The sequence below is a fragment of the Leuciscus leuciscus genome, assembly GCF_965113295.1.
Source record: "Leuciscus leuciscus genome assembly, chromosome: 1".
Lineage (NCBI taxonomy): Eukaryota > Metazoa > Chordata > Actinopteri > Cypriniformes > Leuciscidae > Leuciscus > Leuciscus leuciscus.
Window position 1 is genome coordinate 4,842,017 of NC_138725.1, and position 25,447 is coordinate 4,867,463.

General features: G+C 40.6%; 3 protein-coding genes across 6 annotated transcripts in view; 1 reads left to right on the plus strand and 2 right to left on the minus strand.

Annotated features, from left to right (window-relative positions):
- Window positions 1-25,447, minus strand: part of LOC309494322 (uncharacterized protein) — a 243,868-nt gene that overhangs the window by 197,445 nt on the left and 20,976 nt on the right. The gene's annotated exons all lie outside the window — the stretch shown is intronic.
- Window positions 1-25,447, minus strand: part of LOC309494460 (uncharacterized protein) — a 310,444-nt gene that overhangs the window by 125,514 nt on the left and 159,483 nt on the right. The gene's annotated exons all lie outside the window — the stretch shown is intronic.
- LOC309494400 (uncharacterized protein) lies at window positions 5,814-23,506 on the plus strand. 4 transcript variants are annotated; one of them, XM_082163723.1, is made up of 5 exons: window positions 5,814-5,941; window positions 11,253-11,539; window positions 15,965-17,498; window positions 22,817-22,907; window positions 23,185-23,506. In XM_082163723.1, exons 2-4 carry the CDS (start codon window positions 11,482-11,484, stop codon window positions 22,884-22,886), a joined length of 1,662 nt encoding a protein of 553 aa, XP_082019849.1. In that variant the 5' UTR covers window positions 5,814-5,941; window positions 11,253-11,481; the 3' UTR covers window positions 22,887-22,907; window positions 23,185-23,506. The 4 variants fall into 4 exon arrangements, with proteins under 4 accessions (XP_082019849.1, XP_082019852.1, XP_082019850.1 ...); XM_082163726.1 differs by having other exon boundaries at window positions 22,820-22,907; XM_082163724.1 differs by having other exon boundaries at window positions 5,844-5,960.

Genomic DNA, 25,447 nt, shown 5'->3' on the forward strand with positions numbered 1-25,447 from the left:
AAGCGACGAGAATACTTTTTGTGCGCAAAAACAAACAAAAATAACGACTTTATTCCACTTTTTATTTCCTTCTCTCTGGACCTCGAGTCTTTTCACGTAGTGTAATAGCGTAGCGCATCTGTGTTGCACGTCACCACGCATCACACACATGACCATCATCGGCCAATAGTGAGCCTACGTGGTGACGTGCAACACAGATGCGCAACGCTAAAACACTACGTGAAAAGACGAAAGTTCTGAAGATGAACAAAAGTCTTACGGGGTTGGAACAACATGAGGGTGAGTAATTACTGACAGAATTTTCATTTTTGGGTGAACTAACCCTTTAAGACGCGAATGGCGTTATTCATCCACGGTGATGTATTGACAGATGAAATTTCTCTAGTTTTAAAAGGCGCCACTTTGTCCAACAGCAGAGTACAGTGATCATTAAAAGCCTGTGCACAAGCGTCCACATCATTCGAAATAAGATCCAGGGTTGAGTCGAATGCGGCTGAAAATTTCTCAACAGTACGCTGGTTAATCAAACGTGAGCAGGACTCTTGTTTAACAGGGAGAGGATCCTCATCACACAAGATTAAATAAGATGCAATTGTGATCACTAACAAGTACATCTTCGATACAGACATTATTAATATTTACATCATGAGAAAAGACAAGATCGAGTGTATGTCTTTTGTTTTGCGTAGGGCCAAAGACTATAGAATAGTCTATAGAAGAATATTTACAAATTTAGTAAAAAGTATCATCATCCACATGGATATTAAAATCGCCAACAATAATCACTCTATCCAGCTTAATAATAGATGATAGGAAGTCAGAAATATCAATAAGAAAAGAGACCGCTGGCCCAGGTGGCCGGTAAACTAGAATACAATAAAATGAATTCGAGCGACCCACCTTAGTCATCTGTAGTTCAAAAGAAGAGTACGTGTCAGCGCTCACTGACTAGCAGATAAAACGTTTTTTAAAAACCACAGCAAGACCCCCCCCCCCCCCCCCCCCCCCCCGACCTGTGAGTCTTGGCATGCTGATCAAATTACAGTCCATAGGACAGAGTTCATTTAAGTGATAGTATTCCATATCCCGTTGCCAAGTCTCTGTAAGCAACATGAAGTCCAAGCTTTTAGAGGTAAATAAATCGCTGAGCAGAAGAGACTTGTTTGCAATTGAACGGGCATTTATCAGACCCATCCTGAGCGGTGCAGGAACACCTGAAGCAGAGAAAGAGCAACCTCAGATGCACCGAACACACACCGCGACCAGAGGTAGAGTTTCTCTGGTGCACCAGAACCAGAGCCATGGGGACATCAGGGAAGACAGAATAAAGACATGAAGGTCTGGAGTCCAAAATCCCCAGTTTGAAGAGTTTTTTCAGATGAATCTGCCTCCCTGCCCTTTTTCCTCGCTTTCTCCGCTGTCTATTTGTAGGTCGTATTAGGCCCTCTCCATGCCGCATACAGACAGCAGTTCCAGTCGGACGTGCGAACGGGGCTGCAAACTCGTCTATACCACTCCGGATATATCCGTCACCGCACTCCACCATGGAAGATCGGATTAACAGCAATGTTTGGTGATCATACACCCATGCAGTAGACACAACATTTGTTGACAAACTTAGTAGCAATATAGCACAGAAAACAAACAAAATGAATCGGGGTGAACAACCAGCCGCAGAGGCAAAGCCAAACACAGGCGCCATCTTGACAGGAAGTGAGGAGAATAAGAACCGAGAGAAGGAGGGCAGCAGGAGTGAAGCAGGTTAGGAGTTCACAAACAGTGGAAATATTCTGCTATTATGAGCTTCTTAAAGGAGAACTCCGGTCAATTTTAACATTGAGCTCATTTTTTTTGTGCAACACAGACGCACTACGCTTAAACACTACGCGAAAAGACCCGAGGCCCAGAGAGAAGGAAATGAAAAGTGGAATAAAGTCGTTATTTTTGTTTGTTTTTGCGCACAAAAAGTATTCTCGTCGCTTTATAAACTTAAGATTGAGCCACTGGAGTCACTTGGACTATATTAACGATGTCTTTAATACATTTTCTGGGCCAGCAAGTTTCGGTTCCTTAGAAGCCTATGGAGGAGTTAGACAACTCTAAGATTTAATCAAAAATATCTTAATTTGTGTTCCGAAGATGAATGAAGGTCTTACGGGGTTGGAACAACATGAGGGTGAGTAATTACTGACAGAATTTTCATTTTTGGGTGAACTAACCCTTTAACATCCTTGATGTGTCATTACAAGTGCACAGCCAATGTGAGTCAAGTCAAGTCAAGTCAAGTTTATTTGTATAGCGCTTTTCACAATACAGATTGTATCAAAGCAGCTTCACAGTATTCAATTTAAATAATACAACAAAGTTTGTTTCAAGAGGAATTTATTGATTGATAAAATTAAATTAAATATCCCCAAAATATCCCCAACTGAGCAAGCCAAAGGCAACAGTGGCAAGGAACCGAAAAACTCCATCAAGTGACCTAATGGTGTCCTAAAACTCCATCAGGTGACCTAATGGAGAAAAAAAACCATGGGAGAACCCAGGCTCAGTCGGGGGCCAGTTCTCCTCTGGCATTTATGAGCTAGAGGTCGGATTGTAGTTTGAACTGTGGGATTATATGAATGCCTGGCTGAAGAGATGCGACTTTAATCTAGTTTTAAACTGGGAGAGCGAGTCTGAGCAACGAACAGTATCAGGAAGACTATTCCAGAGTTTTGGAGCCAAATGTGAAAATGCTCTCCCTCCTTTGGTGGTTCTGAATATCCTAGGTATGACCAAAAGCCTTGAATTTAGTGATCTTAAAGAGCGCGATGGATTATAGGGCGATAGAAGATCCGTTAAATAGACTGGAGCTAAGCCGTTTAGGGCTTTATAAGTCAGTAGCAATACCTTGTAATTAATACGGAACTTTATAGGTAACCAATGCAGTGATGATAAAATCGGTGTTATATGATCATATTTTCTTGATCTCGTAAGAACTCTAGCGGCGGCATTTTGGACTAACTGTAGCTTGTTTATTGAGGATGCAGGACAACCAGCTAATAAGGCATTACAGTAATCCAGTCTCGAGGTCATGAATGCATGAACTAACTTTTCTGCATCAGAAACTGATAGCATATTACGTAGCTTAGCAATGTTTCTAAGGTGGAAAAAGGCTGTTTTTGTAACATATGAAATATGATTTTCAAAAGACAGGTTGCAATCGAGTATAACACCCAGGTCTTTTACTGTAGAGGATAAAGTAACGTTTTCATCCGGCCTTGATGAAATATATATTTGAGTGTCATCAGCATAACAATAAGAATTTAGAGTGATTCCTTCAGAGTGAACACGGGTGAATCTGACTGTAGTAGATGTGAAAGATATGAATAAAAGTGATTTTTGTCGTTGTTCTCTGTACTGACAGCACTCCAAATGTACAAAAAAATTAGCTCAATGTTAAAATTGACTGGAGTTCTCCTTTAACCCCATTCCTGAAGTTCAAAGAAACACGCGTCGCATAATGAGTATTTACACTCTAAAAAATGCTGGGTTATTTTTAAAACCAAATGCTGGGTTGAGCATTTTGACTATGTTGCTGGGTTATTTTCCCCGTAATCAGCTGACAATGACCCAGGATTTGGGTTTGTTTTAGAAACTTTGACCCAGCGCTTACCTCTACGCGCGCTTTTGTTATCACAAATCACAACGTCAACAGGAGGACGAGAGGTTCAAGCAGGAGCAAGTGTAAAGGTGAGTAACACTGTTTTATTAAAACTATCCTAACGTTAAGTAGTCGGCAAGTCAATAAGAATTTATGTTGAAATAAACTGTGAATTATTGACGACAGACCCTTACATTATTTAACACGAATGCTCTAGATTTTGCGTCTGTCGAACTAGCGACCGTTAGGCTACACATAACATTCATTATTTTTTCACGGTTTGTCATCAATTATTCCACTTATAACACGGTCACACAATGTCTAAATACAGTTGTTGGTGTTTTATCTCCAGAAATTTTGCGCGCTGGTTTCTTGTGCTTGAAACAGACTAACGTAAGGCTACTGACTGACTGACTCTGTGTTGGATTGCAGTGTAATGTCACTGGCTAGTGGCTAACGTTACTGGCTAGCGGCTGCACAAGCTAGTCTACCTATTTATCTGTTTTTGTTAGACATTTTCAAAAGGTAGCTTAACATAAATATTTTATGTTACATTATGTTCTCTGTCACTGTGTTTAGGTGCGTGGGCCTTAGATAAATTTGGCTATAAAGCAGTTCTGTGGAAAGTCATCGTCCAGCTTGTACAATTTTCATCAAAAACAGTCATTGTTAAGCTGAAGTTAGTTCAGTGTTGCTTCATTTCCATTCAAAAACTGTGTAAAGATGCTCAATTATTAAGCAGTTATGGTGAATGGTGCATTGAACCATTGGATCATTGAATGGTGCCAAAATTGTTGCTGTATACCCCTCTTACACTGGGTAGTTGCGCCCCTGCATGTTTGGTATCATTTAAAGTGTCTCAGTGCGCCTGGTAAATGAAATGAAAAGCTAAAAGAAGTTATAAAATATTAGAGAAGTGATGTGTCCCTTAAAGGTGTTCCCTCCCCCAGATCCTCCATTCAGACTATACCTCCTGTGTGTAAAACAAGAGCCCATTCAAGTACAAATCCTGATCTCACAGTTGTGAACCCCTCAATAGGGGACCAAAATATAATTATAACGACAGACATTTGGTAAGAATATTAAATTATCTGGGTTTATAAGGAAAAGGAGCAGAAAAGTTAGGGGAGTCTGTAGGTTGACTTCCCACACGACCGCTGTGTGTAATTGTCGCTGCCAGGAAATAATTTCTACAAATTCCTCTATTTCAGAATTGTTGTTATGATATGATTAACTGATGATTTTATGATTTAGGCGGGCTTACAAAAGCACAAATAAATACAATACATAGCCTACCAATGAAATAAACAGTGCTCTTCAAGCAGGCTAATCTAATAAATAACACTGCATTGTCTTGATATCCTTTTATATCCTTTCTGTCTCCTCTCCGTGTGTGTGTGTGTGTGTGTGTGTGTGTGTGTGTGTGTGTGTGTGTGTGTGTGTGTGTGTGTGTGTGTGTGTGTGTTCTGCTGTCACATGATCCAGGTGGAGCTGCACATTGGTGGTGGTTGAGGAGATTCCCCCTTCATATAAAGCGCTTTGAGTACCCAGAAAAGCGCCATATGAATGTAACAAATGATTATTATTATTAAAGTTTAAGAGCAATGAGTTTTTTTTTTCTTTGTCCTTTGCTGTTTGGTCAAGTTTTACATTGTTCTAGTCAGTTTGATGTTTCATTCACACCATGAGGCTTCATGAAGTCAGAACAATTACTATGAACTCTAAACAACACAGTTTCCACAAAATAAACTGAAATGATTACTGTCTCCATGTTAGAATTAGGATTCCATGTGCCTCATTCCAGCCTCGTTAGTAATTAGCATTCGAATGAACAATGACCCAGCGCTGAGGGAGGAAAATATCTAAAGTTTTAAGTTTATTACCATTGTTTATGAACATTTTGCATTTAAAAGTTAATGGCTAAACGTATCTTGGCAAAAGTTCACAATGCTGCTACAGATGCAATATAATGTAGACAAATACTGAATAAATACATTTTCGTCAGGTTAGAAACGGATAATAAATCACTCAAACCCCTTTATCTAAACATCTCTACATAACCATCGGACTCGCGCGTCCTCCATGTTTGTAGTGTTTTAGCTCTTTTCACTCGTGTTTGTAGTTCGTTAGGGTTCGCATTCATTGATCTGCACTTCGGATTCTGACCGGAAATAGTAGACCATCCGGGTATCTTTGGAACCAGCATACTACGATCTGGGATGTTCTAATTCTATTTTCGAATACTATTTAAGGCGGATAGTATGCGATTTGGGACGCACCGACGAGTCTTCTGAGGTGAGGAGAGCAGTTCACGGTATTTCTCATATTTCATCACATTAAGCGACAGACTCATTTCTGTATTGTTTTCATGATCGATCACTGCGATACTTGCGCGTCTTTTCTGGCGTCTTCCTTCTGAAATAAACATCAGCGAGCATGAGGAGAATATGTTGAGTTCATTCAGACCTGAGCGATGTTGTGTTCGTTTGTGTGATTGTCTCGATGTTTGGAGTGAGAACTGTTACTGAATGTCAAGTTAAAGTTTGAGATCTGTGAGGGGAATTTATGTGAATCGATCTCTTACTTAGCCACGGGAGACATTAAATCAATTCTTAAATGTTAATAAATGAATAGCGTTTTACTCTTGGAACAATATTGCTTTGTGATGCTCTTTATTTTTAAATGTTTTATGATCATTGTCAGTTTAAGCACATATTATTTTAATGATCTAAGTATTTGATTAATGTCAAAATCAAACTATATTTAGATTAATGTGGACATATTATGCTGATGTAATTATTTCTCTGTAGTGGTTGATGAAGATTTGTGTCATAGTGATTGTTTTTGTGTTATTGATGTTTTATCCATTTCATATCCATGTGAGAAATGACTGTATTTTCTTTCAGTAGAGTAGTTTTACAGGCTTTTGTGATTATTGCAATTAATAGTTAAAGTCAAACTATATTTAGATTCACATATTATGGTGTTGTAGTTATTTGCCTGAAGAGGTTCATAAAGAGAGGTTATTTAATTATGTTGTTTTATAATTGATGATTTAGGCTATGTTATATTGTGAGATATCTTTCAATAGAGTAGTTTTACAGGCTTTTGTCATGTATCCTGACTCAAATAATGTGTTTCTAACAGCAAACACTCAGAATAAAGTGAGATGATCTGCTGATGATCCTGAATGGCTTGTTGAATGAGTGTTGATAGTCTGAGACTCATCAATATTAACAGATCTGCTGAAAACACTCTTTATTTCATGACAATAGTTCCTGTTTTCACCGCATTTATTATGCTGATGTCTTCACTTAAGTAAAGTTGGTTTTATATTCGCACATTCACACTTTTTTTTTTCTCAATAACAAGCGCAATAAAGCACATTTTTGCAAAATAAAAGTAGCTACATGATCTTTAGGACAAAGATGGTGAACTACAACACTCTCCACAATCGATCAAAATGGGCAAATATTGTTTTAATGGCATACAAAGTTGCGACTGTTCACTGAACATTCAATGTGTGTGGTAAAGAAGATTAGGGACCGTCTAAAAAGTTCTATTTTTTTTCCCATTGTGTGCAAACAGACAACTACATTTTTTGCAAAGTACAGATGTACCAGCAAATCTCTCTCACATTATGTGTTCTAATGCTATTGATTGTACTTTAGCAACAATAAAAAGTGCATTATAATGATTGTATTTAGGAAACCTGCCTCACTGTACATAATGTACATACATATTTTTAGAATAAAATTACATTAATTCACCAAAGGGATTTTTTACTATCCGAAGGTTGTAGCATGTTCCTAGTGACCACACTGACTTACTACAGGTGAGATTTTGACAAAAAGTCCCTTACTGTACGTACAGTTGACAAATGTTTTTTTTTTAAATTACTGTAATTCACCCTAAGTATTTTTTCCTGTTCCAAAGGGTGTAGTGTTTTCCTACAGACCAGACTGACTTACTACAGGTGAAATTTTGACAAAAAGTCCCTTACTGTACAATTTTCAAACATGTTTGTACTGAGCATATTATTACATGTTTATTACACATGTTTATGAAATAAACTGTAAATCACCTATGGTGTTTTTTTTATATATCCCAAAGGCTGTAGTACTTTCCTAATGACCAGACTGACTTACTACAGGTGAAATTTTGACAATACCTCCTTTACTGTAGTGTACGTACAATAATCAAATATGTTTATAAAAAATTACTGTAATTCACCTAAAGTATTTTTCATGTTCCAAAGGCTGTAGTGCTTTCCTAGTGACCACACTGACTTACTACAGGTGAAATTTTTACAATACCTAATAATACTGTTTTACATAATAATATAATACTGTATTTTTTTTTTTGTTTGTTTAAGGTTGTAGTACATTAATAGGGGCTACATTATTATTAACAGTAGTGACTGAACCTGTACGCATTGGTGCAGCAAATCTGACAGATAATGAACAACAATATCATGGAGGCATTCAAGATACTGTACAGTGCACTGTTTTATTTCTATTATCTTTCTAATTGTTCATGGAATACCACTAGGATTATACATAAAAGTTGTAATTAATTCTTTGTTGATCCTCTCTTGGTTTAAGTTGTACTTATATTATCATAAACCCTTTAACTGATTGTTTTGTCAAGTACTTTACTATATTTTCGTTTAGTGAAGTGACGTAAAAGTTTAAGTAAAACAAATGTGTGTGTTTGAATACAATTTTTTAAAATGTTTTCAGTCAGGACTACTTTGGGTAAACAAAAATATTTAAGCAATTGAACATGTTATTTAATATTTATTCATTGCATAATGTAATTGGTTAACACACACATAACTATAACTGTTAGTGGTTTGTTACATAATTAATCCTTGTCATGTTTACCAATGTGAACAGTGCCAAAGATGGTACCCAGTGTATGCTGCATTGGACTATCACCAGACAAGCTACCTGGAAAAGATGCCCAATGGTTGTGCTCACTGTGTACCTTAAACAGTGGAACATCATTAAAGAATATCTGCTGAAACTTCTGCTTTATTGTCCTTGTTTCAATATGGATTACCACTGTATATCTGTATTTTGGGACTTACAGTTAAAGACCCAAGGACCAGATAGGATTTATTAAGACCAGGTGTTAGAAGTGCAGTCAATTTAAGACAAGAGTCAGAATTATAATAAATTAAAGGAAATTTTACTGAAGATAGTTTGCAGTTTCATCAGGCAGAAGTCAGCTTCAAGAATCACAAGGAGTGATTACTCCAGTGATCAAAAGTAGGCCGCTTCCCCTTACATTTACAAAAATCACAGCAATTATACCCTTCACCAAAGGTCTAAGCTTTGTCATTGCTTCAGGTTGAATGATTCTGATTCACACATTTTCTACACATAGATAGACTGAAGCATATCTCCATCAATTATGCGGCTGACATTCAGACCCTGAATTTAGGCACGTCGTGACCTTCCACACTTGTAGCGATTGTAATGAATAGTAATTGGACCAATTTTTGAGTCTGTAGGACCAACTCTATAGCGCCACCACCAGTTCAAAAATTCCACAATAAAAGGGTTATAGCTTTTGAACCCTTTGATGTAGATGTGAATGTAAATAGATGTAAAATTAAACTTAGTACACCTGATTCCACTCATTATGGTAATCACAATCAATATCTTACAATGAGACTCTGCCCATTACAGTAGTGGCCATTTTGAAAAGTACAGTGTTCAATTTTTTGTGCTACTCCTCATTCAAATTTTGTTAAATTTTTACGAAAATTGGCTCAGATGATCTTTGGACCGAGCCACACAGAAGTGACTGAACAGATTTTTGATTTTTGCTACCGTTCTCGATATATTTTTCTCCAAATTTGACCTGTATTTGTTGCCTTATGGTAGTTAGCTTAGCATGCTAATTGGTTAGCATGAACCATGAACCATTCCGGTTGTGGGTTTGAATGCTGTGTGGCACATACCCAGATCGCAAGAGGTATTGTGGCCTTAAGTGGTGGAAAAGTTGCTTCTGTTCCAGACATGGTGCCTATATGTGAACGAACTCGATAAATACAACATGCAGCAAATTGATACAAAAATTATTCATTTTGAATTGCTTCTCACTTGAACTATTGGACCTTCTTCATCTTGCCAAAAACACAACTTCCCAGTGGTGCAATGATATGAGGGACAGGTATCTGACCCAGAGATAATGGGTTCAAGCCCCACGTGGCATGATTTAAAAAAAATTGTGTGTAATGTTGTGTCATGTCGTTTCCTTTATTATTCAACGTAGTACTAATCTTTCTTCCTCTTGGATTAATGTATGTTTTGTCCATTCTATGTTCATTCTCATCTGAACTTCTGTTCATTTTGAGTTCTTCTACTTCTAAACCAGCACTTTTTTCAAAAATTTCTGCTGTTTTTACTATTCCTGCTCTTGCTGCTGCTTCAGGGGCTTGGCCCCGTATCGCTGCTTGCAGCTATATTTCCACTTGTTCTTTAACCTGTAACCAAGAATACTAACACACACAGACACAGTTTCTTCAAGATTGGATTTGGTGAGGAGGAGAGTCTTCTCAAAACATTAAGATAACATGTTCTTTCTCTCAAGGAGAGGATACTTTAAATCTAACTGTAAAGTAAAGACTTTAACTAAGAAATGGTCTCTCAACTATAGGTTTCAATGACTCCTGAGACCATTGCTATCAGGGTAGCCTAGAAAAGCAGATGGATGTAGTGACACCTGTTAAAGAAGTCCATATTTCATCTCTGGAAGCCAGGCTAAATGAGCAAGCACTGTTACTGCATTCCTGGCATGGGTCAGACCCTTACGTTACACCTCAGATATCAAATACAGACATTTAAAGGATACATGAAATACTATTTTCGATAATCACACTGGTAATTTCTATAACAAAGTAAAATCTCATAAGCCTAGAAAAGTCATTCAACTCATTTGATATATAGAAGGAAAACTATCGATTAATACCTTGATTATAATCACTCATTAGTTATACATTGAAGCAGCAGTGTGTTCCAGAATCCACTTCTTCAGGACTTAACTTGAATCATTACAATAAGGGTGTTGCTTATTTATAACGTTGAAAATATGATTACCCTAAAATATCAGCATTTTTTTAATCAATGAAAGAATTGTGTTGTACAAGGAACAGTAGTTCACGAGTTATTGAACGCGGAAGTCCGCGAATGTGCGAATATGCAAATATAAAACCGACTTCTATAATATCTACTATAAAATCTCCTGTAAATTGACACTTAAAGCTAATTTCATTGGTGTCAGCAGACTGAGGGGATTTGTTGGCTACTAGCCTATGTACGTTTATTTCTGTGTTTATGATTTTAACTGGTTTTCTTAATGTTTATTTATATTAGGAATAATTTTAATTATTTATATTCTTTACTTTATTTCTAGATACCTGTATTTTAATGAAGAAGCAGAATAATGTTAGGATTAGCAATAAAAATAGATGGATGTCTAATGAATAGATGGATGTCTAATGTATAGATAGACAGACATACTGTAAATGCTTAGAAGTGTAATGTATTATTAAAAAAAATTGAAAAAACATAATTGATATTTTTGATTTTGGCAGATCAGCTCCTCCCACGCTGGAATACATCATCAGAGAAGCTCCTCCCACAGCAACACCTCATCAGTGAAGCTCCTCCCACAGTAATCACATCATCAGTGAAGCTCCTCCCACAGTAATTCCCCAATAAATGCTGTAAATTCCCATCAGCTACAAGTGAAGACGAGCATCAGAGCATCAGGAAGAGCTGAAATCTGCAAAGACTGAGTTTATTAAAGAGGACAGAGAGAACATGAGTGATCCAGAACCCTGCAGAATGAAACACACTGAAGATCCTGAAGAACAAAGAGGTTGGTGTTTATTCCTCATTCATTCATGATGCTGAAGAACATTCATGTTGGAAACATTCAAGCACTTCATCACATTTAGATAAACAGTTCAACTATGAAATGGTACAGAATGTTCTAGGCAGGGCTCCAGACTAACTTTTTTACTGACAAATTCTTTAATAATAAATAGACTTAACGTACAGATATTACAATGTGCAGTTTTATTTTAAGTTCACAGGCTCCAGACTAGCATCTGAGGGCAGCGGCACCGGAGCCACTGGGTTCTGCAGAGAGTATCTGGTGGCACTGGGGCTGACAATAAAGCACTAAGCTTAATTTAGGGTGTAGATGACATTAACTTTAATTATTATCATTCATAATGTATTAATATTCATTAAAAAGCAAAATGAGTGAAAAAATTGACATTAGGGAGTGAAAATAGCCAATAATCATCCTACTGTTTACAATGGTAATTTAGTGTTTAAATAAGAGTTTTCCTACATCTTAAAATTTTTAGTTTTAGGGGAATCTTTGAAGGATGAACAAAAAATTTGTTATCACATTAAAAATAACACATGATATTATAGTTTTGAAGTGCTGGAAGAAGATGACTATGACTATTTCTGTCACAATTCATAGTTCCCTTTCGAGAGGTCTCTCGTATTGCGTAGGGCTAGCATTGACTATGGGAAAACCTCCTTTTCTCGAGAATATTGAAGCAAACTTTTTAAAACACAACTGAGCGCGAGATTGGCTGTGCTACGGCAACTGCACAAACCTATGGCGAGGCGGCTTTGGCGCGAGAACCAATCAGGGCGCCTGTCGCGTCAGAGCCCGCCATTATGGGTGTGGTCAGAGGCTATATATTGCCATGCCTCGCCTAGGTGCTCCAGATTTTTACTCCTTCAGCGACTCCACTTCGCTGACCTGCGGAATAGAAGCACTCGCCGCCGTCGAACCGCCTTTCAGCGGGATAAGCTCCTGAGGACGCCGACTTCATTCGCCACCTTCAGCACGCTGTTTCATGTGCCATCCGGCCATCATATCCTTTATTGCAAATCCTGTGTGTTCGCCGCTGCGTTCACACTCTAAAAGAATATATGTCCGAGGCGTTGTTTCAAATGCCTCGCACCACCCGCGCCTCGTGTAGAGGCCCACTCGTCGGTGGAGACCGCCACATTCTGTGCGCTTCCTGCCTGGGCCGCGACCACACCGAAGCTGCACTCGCTAAGGGAAGACTAAGGCTTCATATCCATTCAAGCCTTGCCGCGCTACGTCTGTCCTCGCCGCGCTTACGCCGCCGCTGCTTCACACGATCGCTGTCCTGCAAGTCTTTCAGGCCAAACTTCTCCGTTCCTTGGACGAGTCTAGACCTGAATCAGATGCTTTTAAGGACCTGCGTAGCACCACTGACCTGGCCCTACTGGCTACGAAGTCTACAGCCCAGGCCATCGGGAGGAGCATGGCCAACCTAACGGTGCTCGAGCGGCACCTGTGGTTGAACTCAACGGATATGAAGGAGGTAGATAGGGCGGCTTTCCTGGACTTCCCCATCTCCACTTCCGGCCTCTTTGGCCAGGCCGTTAAGGGCTTCTCTGAGCACTACAAGGAGGCACAGCCTTATACAGCCGACGATTCGATGCATCGATGCGTCCGCAAGAGTATCGATTAATATGTTTATTTTGCCGCCTGTCTATTTTCAGCATCCGCTCCGACATATGCGTACAACCTACTCTTAAGCTGCGGGTGGCGATAACCTCATTATTGTCTTCTACTTCACACTGCTTCACACGCGTTACTTACGTTTCACAGTCTTATCTATGTTCACACACATTGTTGAGTCTGACCTTCAAGAGCGATGGAACCGTCAGAGCGAGTTGGCAATGAAAGTGAAATGTTACACACTCCAGTCGGCGTCAAGTCATGGGTGTGGAAGTATTTTGGCTTGATGGAGCAGTGGTATGTTGCCGCTTGTCTGATTGCACTTTATTGTAACGCCCGTTTCACACATACTCCGTTTGCAGCACTGTATGCGGTGCGTATTTTTTCCATACCCATGTTAAAAGGTTAGAGCTTTCAGACTGCACGCGGTTGCAGTCCGTCGATCCGTTCCAGTTGCGGTGCGTACAGCAGTGCAGAAATCGTTTCCGCACCGAGTCTATTTTTGCTGTGCTGCAAACACTGAATTAAAGTGACAGCGCATGTTTCGTGGTCAAAATGAACACAGATTGACCTGAAAATGTAGTAATTTCACCATGAATGCGTTTAATTAAATAAAATGTAGTAATCTCACCATAAATATATTTAATTTAATTCTACTATTTTTCACAGTCATCTTTTTTACTTTAAGACCAGGGTAAATCAAGGAAAACTGTTATATTTGCTGTTTTATTTGCAGTGCATTGAGCACAACTGCTATAGTTTAACATACACATCATGTGAATAGAATACTGTTTCTGTATTCTCAATAAAAGGCAAATTATTTATTATTTTTGTTGATTTATTTGAAACTTAATAGATATCATGTAAAAATATCTAGTATTGAATCGTATCGAATCGAATCGAATCGTATCGCGGGGAATTCTGAAGTATCGAAAATAATCGAATCGTTGACTTAAGAAATCGGTATCGTATCGAATCGTCATGAAAGCTCCGATTTACACCCCTAACAGAAAGCATCACAGGCGATGCGCCACTTCCTTCCAAAACGTTCCAGCTCGGCTTTGAGCCACCAGACCAGAAGGAAGCCTCCTCAACAGCAGCCCAAGTCAGCGCCGCCGGTCACCCAGCCCCCGCCCAGCGGCTGAAGTCCGTCGCCGCTCCTACTCTGCTAGGCGCGCTCTGTTCCCTGAGAGGCGGGGACCCCGACCCAGGATTGCTTCCTGAGGCGCGCGCCCCTGTGCATGAGCGCTGCTCGCACGGGAGGGGAAACACTAGACAGCCGGGCCCCTGTCTCACAGCGACCCGGGTTCTGTCTTCATCCAACCCCTAACTATGAGGGCCGAAGCCTGGGAGGCTATCCCCGAAATATCGAAATGGGTGTTGAACATAATAAAACGAGGTTACTCGCTCCAGTTTGCTCGCAAACCTCCACACTTTCAAGCCAAGGTCGAGACAATGGTCGAAGAGGGTGTGGCCCACGTTCTCCGTACCAAAGTGTCAAAACTGTTGGAAAAGGGAGCTGTCGAAACAGTTCCTATATCACAGAATGAGTCAGGCTTTTTACAGCCGCTACTTCCTCGTCCCCAAAAAGGATGGCGGTCTCAAACCCATTCTAGATCTCAGACATCTGAACAAAGTGCTTATGACGGGTCCGTTCAGGATGTTGACAACCAAACAAATTCTCGCACATATTCACCCGGGAGATTGGTTTTTCTCAGTGGATCTGAAAGACGACTATTTTCACATCCAGATAGCGCCCCATCACAGACGATTCCTGAGGTTTGCATTCGAAGGGCAGGCTTATCAGTACACAGTACTACCATTCGGCCTGTCTCTAGCGCCCCGTACCTTCACGAAGTGTATGGACGCGGCGCTCTTCCCCTTGAGACAGTGGGGAGTGCAAGTGTTAAACTACCTCGACGATTGGCTCATCATAGCCCAATTGGAGGAGCTATTAATAACTCACAGAGTCTGGCTCCTCAACCACTTAGAATTAGGGCTGTGCAAAAATATCGATACAGCTAACTATCGTGATAATTTTATTCACGATAGTGTATCGATATTCCAACCTCTACTATCGATACTTAAAAAAAAAAGAACAAAAAAAGTTTCTCTCCCAGCCGGAACATCTACTTCCTGGGTATAGAAATAGACTCGGTATGCATGAGAAGCGCGCTCGCTTTCTATTCGGTGCTGGCGACATCTTTCAGGGCGGGCGCCCGCGTTCCCCTCAAGAGATTCCAGAAGATGCTGGGTCTCATGGCTTTCGGCCTCACCAGTACTCCAACTAGGACTGCTGCGAATGCGTCCTCTTCAGCGCTGGTTAAAACCACGAGTCCCAGCTCACGCGTAGCGATCTGGTCACTTACAAATCAGAGTCACGGCTAGTCTAATGTGAACGGCCATTAATAATTCAAATGGTTTTAGTCAAATAAATATCAATCTCAAAGTTGGTGTCAAAATATGGCATTATTGTATATTTTAATGTTAATATCATGTTAGATATTTGTGTCATTGATCAAATATATTCAATAGTTCTTGCTAAAGAAACTAATTTGTGCCTATAAAAATAATAATTGCAAGATAAATTTACCTCATTCATGGAAAGTTTCAAGGACATATAATCATTTATAAAAAGGCATCAAATTATCATATTTTATAGCAGTTGTCTACTTTCTACTATTACATCAGGGCTCACTTTAATGTCCTTTCACTTTATATTCCTCCCTTTGAATTATTTTGATGTACTGAAAATTAAATTAATAATTTTTTCTTTCATGTCAGAACCGATGGAAGAGAGCGAGGAGAGTGAAGAACTGAGTGAAGTGAAGGAGGAGAGTGAAGAACTGAGTGAAGTGGAGGAAGAACATCATGTCAAACCTGGAGAAAAACCTTTGAGTCGCTCAAAAACTAAACAGACATTTTTAAAGAAAAGAAGAGCCAAGAAGTCTTTCACCTGCACTCAGTGTGGAAAGAGTTTCACATGCAAACATAGTCTTGATGTTCACATGAGAGTTCACACTGGAGAGAAGCCGTTCACATGTGATAAATGTGGAAAGAGTTTCACAACCAAACAAAGTCTTAATGTTCACATGAGGATCCACACCGGAGAGAAGCCGTTCTCATGTGATCAGTGTGGCAAAATCTTTCTTAGTGCACCAGAGCTGAAGAGACACCTGATAGTTCATACGAAGGAGAAGCCGCATTCATGTTCTGTGTGTGGAAAGAGTTTTTCACTTCTGCAATATTTACAAAGACATCAGAAAATACACACTGGTGTGAGAGAGTACATGTGCTTTGAGTGTGAGAAGACTTTCATTACAGCAGACGGTTTAAAACTGCACCAGAGAATTCACACTGGAGAAAAACCTTACAAGTGTTCACACTGTGACAAGAGATTCAGTCAGTCAGCACATCTGAGATCACATGAGAGGATCCACACTGGAGAGAAGCCGCACACGTGTAATCAGTGTGGAAAGAGTTTTGCTTTTAAAAGTGACGTGAAGGTACACATGAGGATCCACACCAGAGAGAAGCCGTTCACATGTGATCAATGTGGGAAGAGTTTCACAAACAAACAGCAACTTGATGTTCACATGATGATCCACACTGGAGAGAAGCCACATGTATGCCATCAATGTGGGAAGAGTTTCACCCAAGCAGAACACCTTAAAGGACACATGATGATCCACACGGGAGAGAAGCCATTCATGTGTGATCAGTGTGAAAAGAGATTCTCATTCAAAAGTAATCTTAAGAGTCACATGAGGATCCACACCGGAGAGAAGCCGTTCTCATGTGATCAATGTGGCAGAAAATTTCTCTGGGCATCAAACCTGAAGAAACACCTGACAGTTCATACAAAGGAGAAGCCGCATTCATGTTCTGTGTGTGGAAAGAGTTTTTCACTTCTGCTGTATTTACATAAACATCAGAAAACTCACACTGGTGTGAGAGAGTACATGTGCTTCGAGTGTGAGAAGATCTTTACCACAGCAAACAGTTTAAAACTGCACCAGAGAATTCACACTGGAGAAAAACCTTACAAGTGTTCACACTGTGACAAGAGATTCAATCAGCCAGGACATCTGAGATCACATGAGATGCTTCACACTGGAGAAAAACCTTACAAGTGTTCACACTGCGACAAGAGATTCAATCAGTCAACACATCTGAAAAAACATGAAAGGATCCACAGCAGAGAGAAGCCGCACACGTGTGATCAGTGTGTAAAGAGTTTCTCTATTAAAACTCACCTGAAGCGACACATGAAGATCCATGCAGTGGAGAAACCACATCACCTCAGTCTGAGATCACGGTAAGTAGTTCATTTTCATGTGCTGAGCAACGGCATCAACATTGATTCTGTGTAATATTAGATCTAGGGTATGATTACGACAATGAGTAGGTCCTGACACATGTTGTTTAACTCCAAAAGAGTTCAGAATGTCTTTAAATGCCAATCCCAATTTTTTTTTTTTTGTTATCTACATGTATATTAAAATCACCAATAGGGGTGTCGCAATCAGGCTTGGGAGGGTTACTTTAAAAATGTATTCCATTACAGTTACAAATTACTTCATAAAAAAAGTATTCAGTAACGTAATCCAAGTACTATAATATGAAAGTAATGTAACTGATTACTTTTGGATTACTTCAAGGTCACGTATATAAATAAAGTCAAGCAAGAATACATATTTTAAAAAAAAACTTTTATTTAAAACAATATTTGCAAAATATACACAGAGGCCTGAATATATATTTATGTAAAGGGCTATACAGACATCTAGTGGCTAATGTATGGTATTACAGATTATTTTGTTTTATTTTTAACTAATTTTTAACAAAAAAATAAAAACACAACATTTAAAATTTTTACACAATCTACAAATTAGTTTATTTTAAAATAGGCCTACATGTTGACTAAAGCCGTGATCTTTCTTAATTTGCCTGACTGAACTTGGGGCGTTGGCAGTGGGAGTTCCCCTACGTTACCTAGACAGCGAACATCCCGTTACGTGAGAAAAGATTAAGAAAGGACATTTTGGCCGAGTCTCCTGTCAGAGAGATCTTCAACTCCCACCTCCGGCGGAGCTTCGACCAGATCCTGAGGGAGGCTGGAGATATTGAGTCCAAGTGGACCATGTTCTCCACCTCCATTGTCGAAGCGGCTGCTCGGAGCTGTGGCTGTAAGGTCTCCGGTGCCTGTCGAGGCGACAATCCCCGAACCCGGTGGTGGGCACTGGAAGTAAGGGATGCCGTCAAGCTGAAGGAGTCCTATCGGGCCTGGCTGGCTTGTGGGACTCCTGAGGCAGCTGACGGGTACCGGCAGGCCAAGCGAACTGCAGCTCGGGTGGTTGTGGAGGCAAAAACTCGAGCGTGGGAGGAGTTCGGTGAGGCCATGGAGAAGGACTATTGGCTGGCCTCGAAGAGATTCTGGCAAACCTTCTGGCGCCTCAGAGGGGGGAAGCAGTGCCCTACCAACGCTGCCTACATTAGAGGTGGGGAGCAGTTGACCTCAACTGGGGATGTCGATGGATGGTGGAAGGAATACTTCAAGGATCTCCTTAATCCCGTCGTTACATCTTCCATTGAGGAAGCAGAGGCTGAGTGCTCAGAGGTGGACTCGTCCATCATTCGAGCTGAAGTCACAGAGGTAGTTAAACTTCTCGGTGGCAAGGCACCGGGGGTGGATGAGATCCGCCCAGAGTACCTCAAGTCTCTGGATTTTGTGGGGCTGTCTTGGCTGACACGCCTCTGCAGCATTGCGTGGCGGTTGGGGACAGTGCCTCTGGGATGGCAGACCAGGGTGGTGGTCCCTCTTTTTAAGAAGGGGGACCGGATGGTGTGAAACTCAATCTCCTGTTAATCTTGAGTACCTATAGAGTAGTATTGCATCCTTCATATCTCCAAAAAGTCTTTAGTTTTATTATATTTATAAAAGAAAGATAGGCTGTACCGAGTCTTTCCGGAAAAAAACGAGCGGCTGGAGGCGGGCCGTGTGGGCGAAGCTAAAGCTGTGCTTATGCGCCGAGCTAAAAACAACACACAGAGACATTTGAAGCAGTTTTACTCACCACCTGCGACCGCAAACCTTTATCATTGTGACTGCTCGATCCTTAAGCATTAGACGATCTGCAAATCCGTCGATCTGGGCTTTATTTATAAAACAATCATCGTCGAAATGCAGGGAACAAACAGTCTTACACAGCTCCGTTGATGATGCTCTGAAAAAACAAACTCCATCCACTGGTCCCTTAACGCTGGGTTCTTTGGGAATCTGTGCAGGGTTGTCTTGCCCTGGCAACCAAAAACCCACTTCTTTGGTGACATTGACTTCCCAAATTAAGCCGAGCAGAGCGCTTTGATGAGGTACTGCTTTCGCTCTCTTCTCTCTCTGGTCTATGGATGCGCGCGCGCGCCCGCGGCTTTCCGGGAGAAGTGCCCTTAGGACCCATATAAGGAAATTCCGCCCCATCTGACGTCACACAGACCCATACTCGAAAAAAAACGTTCCGAAACTTGTGACAAACCGGAAGGACAATTTTTGGACAAGGACAAACTTCAAACGTACAATTTAATTTTTGAAACTTTGTCCATGGTTAGCATGGGAATCCAACTCTTTAACAGTGTAAAAAACTCAGTATGCATGAAATAGCATTTCACTCCCCCTTTAAGAGCTGAATCGACCGCCAGAATAGACCGAACTGGCAACTCCGTAGAGACTGGATATGTTTACATGCCCGACTTTTGTTTCAATCGGACTGAATTCATTTCGATTGATGAATCTGAATGTATTGTAGTTTACATGAACGCTAAACATCGTGATGTGATACATGATCGGGTTGATGTGCGTGTTTATAAGTCAAAAGATTCAAATCAGAATATGAACATATGAACTGTTTTGCCGTGCTGTTTGTATTTATCATGTCGTCTGTATGATAATCTGAAACAAGGACTGGTGAGCCGTTGTCCTGCTTTACTTCACAGATGCTGAGTGAAAGGAGAATTATAGAATGACAGGACACTCATTTATATGACACTTTATTCATCAGGAGAACAGCTCGTTCAGCACGTCATACGTCGTCCTTTCAGTTTCGGTTTTCAATCGATCAAGTTTTTTCATGTTCTCTCGATAAACCACCCCTTTCAATCCGATCGAAATTATTTGTAATAGAGCTGACACTTTGAGTTTTTAAAGGGTTATGTTAAAGCCCTACTTGTTATTAATGTTTTTATGAAACATCTGTAGTGACTGCATTATCATATCACCGTATTATTTACCGCCATGCGAGCCACAAATTAAAGCTTGGCGAGCCGCATGAGGCTCGCGAGCCGCGCAATGAGTAACACTGCTCTACAGGGTGCTGGAGGGTTCATGGGAGTTTGCCCAACCAGTCCACATGTGCTTTGTGGATTTGGAGAAGGCATTTGACTGTGTCCCTCGCGGCGGCCTGTGGAGGGTGCTCCGGGAGTATGGGGTCCGGGGTCCTTTGCTAAGGGCTGTCCGGTCCCTGTACGACCGAAGCAGGAGCTTGGTTCGCATTGCCGGCAGTAAGTCAAACTTGTTCCCGGTGCATGTTGGACTCTGGCAGGGCTGCCCTTTGTCGCCGGTTCTGTTCATGATTTTTATGGACAGAATTTCTAGGCGCAGCCAGGGGCCGGAGGGTGTCGGGTTTGGTGACAACACATTTTTGTCTCTGCTCTTTGCGGATGATGTTGTCGTGTTGGCCTCATCAAGCCAGGACCTTCAGCATGCGCTGGGATGTTTTGCAGCGAGTGTGAAGCGGCTGGGATGAGAATCAGCACCTCCAAATCCGAGGCCATGGTCCTCAGTCAGAAAAGGGTGGCTTGCCCACTTCAGGTTGGTGGAGAGTTCCTGCCTCAAGGTGGAGGAGTTTAAGTATCTTGGGGTTTTGTTCAGAGACCTTTCCGATCGACAAATGCCTTGATTGCGGTTTCTGTTCCTCTTTTAAAATGAATGCGCTGTCGAAATCTTCTGTAACAGACGCGATGGCAGAATCTACACATCTCAACTCTCGAGCGGCAGCCATCTTTGTTGTTAATGAATTCAGCGCAAGCTCTCTTTGTGACGTGGATGATTACGTTACTGTTGATCATCTATCCATCATCGTATAAAGCCCGCCCTGACAATTTGATTAGTACTAACAGCTCTGGTTCGAGCATAGTTATAGAGCATAGAGCATAGTTGCTCCACAACAGATCAAGTTAAGACCGAAATTCCAGACTTCGAATGTTGTGGGCGGGGCTAATTTTGGCTAGTATATATTGCTAGAAACTTGGGATTTCAAACTTGGGATTTCATTTCATTAAAATTCATTCTTTCCTCACTTTCTTTCTTTCTGCAACTCGTATGAATGTGTGTGTGTGTGTGTGTTTGTTTGATATTAGTTCTATGTAATAGAATACAGGGCTCCAGACTAACTTTTCCACTGGTTGCACTGGTGCTACCAACTTTCTCAGTTGGTCGCACCAGCATATGATTTGGTCGCACCTTTTTTTTTTTGCTACATGCCATGGGATTAATCAATGCATGCTGATGAATAGGGGTCTTAATCTGCATACCATAGTTTTGCACTGATGTAAATGACTGACCGTGACACAAGCAAACCTCATGTTAGCAAAATGTTTTAATCTTTTAACTCTCAAAAAAACTCTAAAAAAACATGTATGTTCTTTAATGTTTGATAATAATTTTACTGTCTTCACATAGGGATGGGAATTGATAAGATTTTATCAATATCAGTGCCACTGACGATTCTGCTTATCGATCCGATTCTTTAACGATTCTCTTGTCGATTCTTGATAGCACTGTGTGGAAAAATGTAGTCATATGCTTTTCAAAAAAACAAGTGGTTTTATTTATTTTAAAGCTTAAGCTTGAGTAAGCAAACTGTACTTTTTATGTAATTTATGTAATAAATAGAACCTTATTGTAAAGTGTTACTGATTAGTTATGCACCAATTCAGATGTCTCCTGAGTTCACTGTTGGAAAGATCCGTTGTTTTAACTATTCATTAAAATGAACCGGTTCCCGAATTCCCTATAAATTAATTAATAATTCCCTTTGGGCTCAATTGACTTGTTTGCCCCTTACATCCTTTCAGGGAGTGCTTAATAAACTGGCAAACTTTATATCCGTAAAACAACTCTGATGTAACAAATGACTCTGACACTGACTGTAATAAAGTGCGCATTACTGTCGTGATCAGTCACGTTAGGCCTATCACTCCGGAGACTGTAAGCTGGATCACGGTCAGTTGGTACAGATCCATCCTCGAGTAATAACAAGAGTAAATGAAGACTGCCATGTTCATTCTTACATCCATCAACAAAACACCTCAATCGCTTAGGAGACATTTGTGTCTACAGCTGCTCCGGCGTCGAAACACTGGCGGACTGTGTTTAGCTCACTCAAGGCGGGTCTATACTAAAACTGCAGTGTCCGTCAAACACCATGTAAAAGTGAATTTTGCATAACAGGTGTCCGTCCTTTAAGTCACATGATCAATGTCACTATTTTTTAAACATGTGATAAGCCTAGTACAGAGTCTGAAATATTGATTATTCCTCTCGCATCATGTCTGTTAGAAATGAAACTTGTTTGTTTTTAGCAGAACTACCAGAAAGCATCTGGAAGGAGTGGACAGAGAGAACGCCAGTGATCCAGAACCTGCAGAATGAAACACACTGAAGAACAAAGAGGTCGGTGTTTATTCTTGATTCTTCATTCATTCATCATGATGAAGAACATGCTGATGCTCACCAGATTTACATTGTTTCATGACCAAACTAGTGATTTATAACACAAATCATCTTCATGACATTAAAATAGATCGTAATCGTGCTTAACAGTTGTTGACCAGATTTGTTGGGATTAAAATGTCTATTGAACTCATCAGTAATATTGACTTTGAGCTTCACTTTTCATTTCACATTTGTCTCTCATTTGAAATCTCACTTGATTTAATGTTTATTTTAGACCTGATGGACGTGAACAAGAAAGGAATAACAGAAGCCAAAAAATCTGTCTCCTGCCCTCAGTGTAAAAAACGCTTCACGTGGAAAAGTCTGAAGATTCACATGAGAGTTCACACTGAAAAGAAACTGTGACGTGATCAATGCGGGAAGAGTTTCACTGGAGCCTCCGTTCTGAAATCGCTTCTGCCTTCTCATTCTGAAGAAGAGGCCATAACACTTTCAACAGAGACATGAATCTGAAGTTAATTTTAACTTGTTCATTGTTTAAGATCTGTCTTTGTTCGTTTTCACTTTTAATTAAACTAATTATCATTTTATCAACAGCTTATTGTTATTGTCCAATTTTATTTGCATCAGGAATAATTTCATAATTTTCAGTTCTGAAAGCCAAGTGTTACGTTTGCTTCTTGCTTACAGAACGTTCCCCTAACGTTAGTATTTGGTTCCTGATTGGTTATTGTTTTGGGAAATCAATAATAATGTTCTAGTTTTTTTTTCTTGCAACAATAAAATTACTAGGGATGGGCAGGAGTACTCGAGTACTCGTTCGTGACAGCGACGATCGATCAAGAAAACGATGTTAGCCCTGATTTTAATATATATTTGTCTTGATATTTGTCTATTTTGGGGCGGTACCTGAGATCTGATTGGCTATTGCAGCATTTGGGGTACATGAGATCTGATTGGCTATTGCAGCATTTGGGGCTGTACCTGAGATCTGATTGGCTATTGCAGCATTTGGGCCGATACCTGAGATCTGATTGGCTATTGCAGCATTTGGGGCGGTACCTGAGATCTGATTGGCTATTGCAGCATTTTGGGGCGGTACCTGAGATCTGATTGGCTATTGCAGCATTTGGGGCGATACCTGCGATCTGATTGATTATTGCAGCTGTAACGACTGCGAGTATGAACCAAACACAGACTAATCTTCTTCCAGAAGATTAATTCAAACTCTCTGCTTCTCGCGAATGAAGGGGGAAGATTTGTTCAGAACGTCTCATGATCATCATCAATCTTGCCATCGGGTCCGGTATCATCATTCTGGCTATTTAAAAGAGCCCCCCCCAGCACTAACGAAATAATGAATGGACAATGCTAGATTTGTTGCCGAACACTGGTTAAGAGAATGACAGAGACCAAGGTCCCACGAGAGATGAACAAAACAGATTTCAACAGAAAATACCCATGACCTCAGAGCTGTCCTAAGCCCCAGAAGTGAGCAGCATAGATACAACCGAACTGTGTCAGTGCAGAGATCGCGAGAAGCGAATGTCAACTGGAGAATAGCAGCGCTTGCAGCCGTTATATGCCCCTAGGTAAGGGGGCGGAGCCTTACCTGGCATTGGCTGCGCGCTTCTGTCTGTCTAGCCAGACTTGGTGCAATTGGATGCTTCTGCAGAGGTCAGGTACGGATGCCCTTTTCATAGTTGGATTTCAAACACGAGATGATGAAAGAGAACTAGTTTTGATTTGGTATTGATTTTGAAGGGCTACCTATTGCAATACAATATCGTCACACTATAGCAACGACTATATACAATTTTCTACTATCTTACTGATAATCAAGCGTAGTATCAGTGGTCCTGACCAGGGCCGGCGCTTCCATATAGGCGAACTAGGCAATTGCCTAGAGCGGCACTTTTGTAAGGGCGGCAAAATGTGTGCCAATCGGGAATGAACAATTCACAAAATAGGCTATATGATTTGCTGAGCTGCCGCTGCGCCGCCCCGCGCCGCCCCGCCCCCTGCTCTCACGAGTCATGACTCATGACTGAGTGATGGGAAGTTCGGATAATTTTACTGACTCTCTTGTTCGATCTCGTTCATAAAAATGAACGAATCTTTATTTGAGTCATTTCGTTAATTTAAGTGGCTTTAAATGTTACACAGCCAAAATCCCCGATCACATCCACCTATAGTATATGTATATATTTGCTTCCTCTTGGCCTAAAGTGTTCCTGCAACGGGAGTGTTCTCTGGCTAGAGCGCAGAACAGCGGAGTTTGTATGGACAGAAGTGCATGCCTGAGCTTGTGTTTTGGGTTAAGCTGCGTTGCTTTGACATTGTGGAAAATATAACAATAGAAACAAAATATAGGCTATTAGCAGGCGCGTCGTTAGACGATGTTTTTTTTATAGCCCCGGATCTCAAAAAAATTAATTTATTGATAATTATTATTAGGCAAAGTGGCAAGCAGCACGAGTCCACGAGCCGTGAAAGCAGGGCGTGGACAGTAGCGCGAGTGTTAATGAGTCACCTGA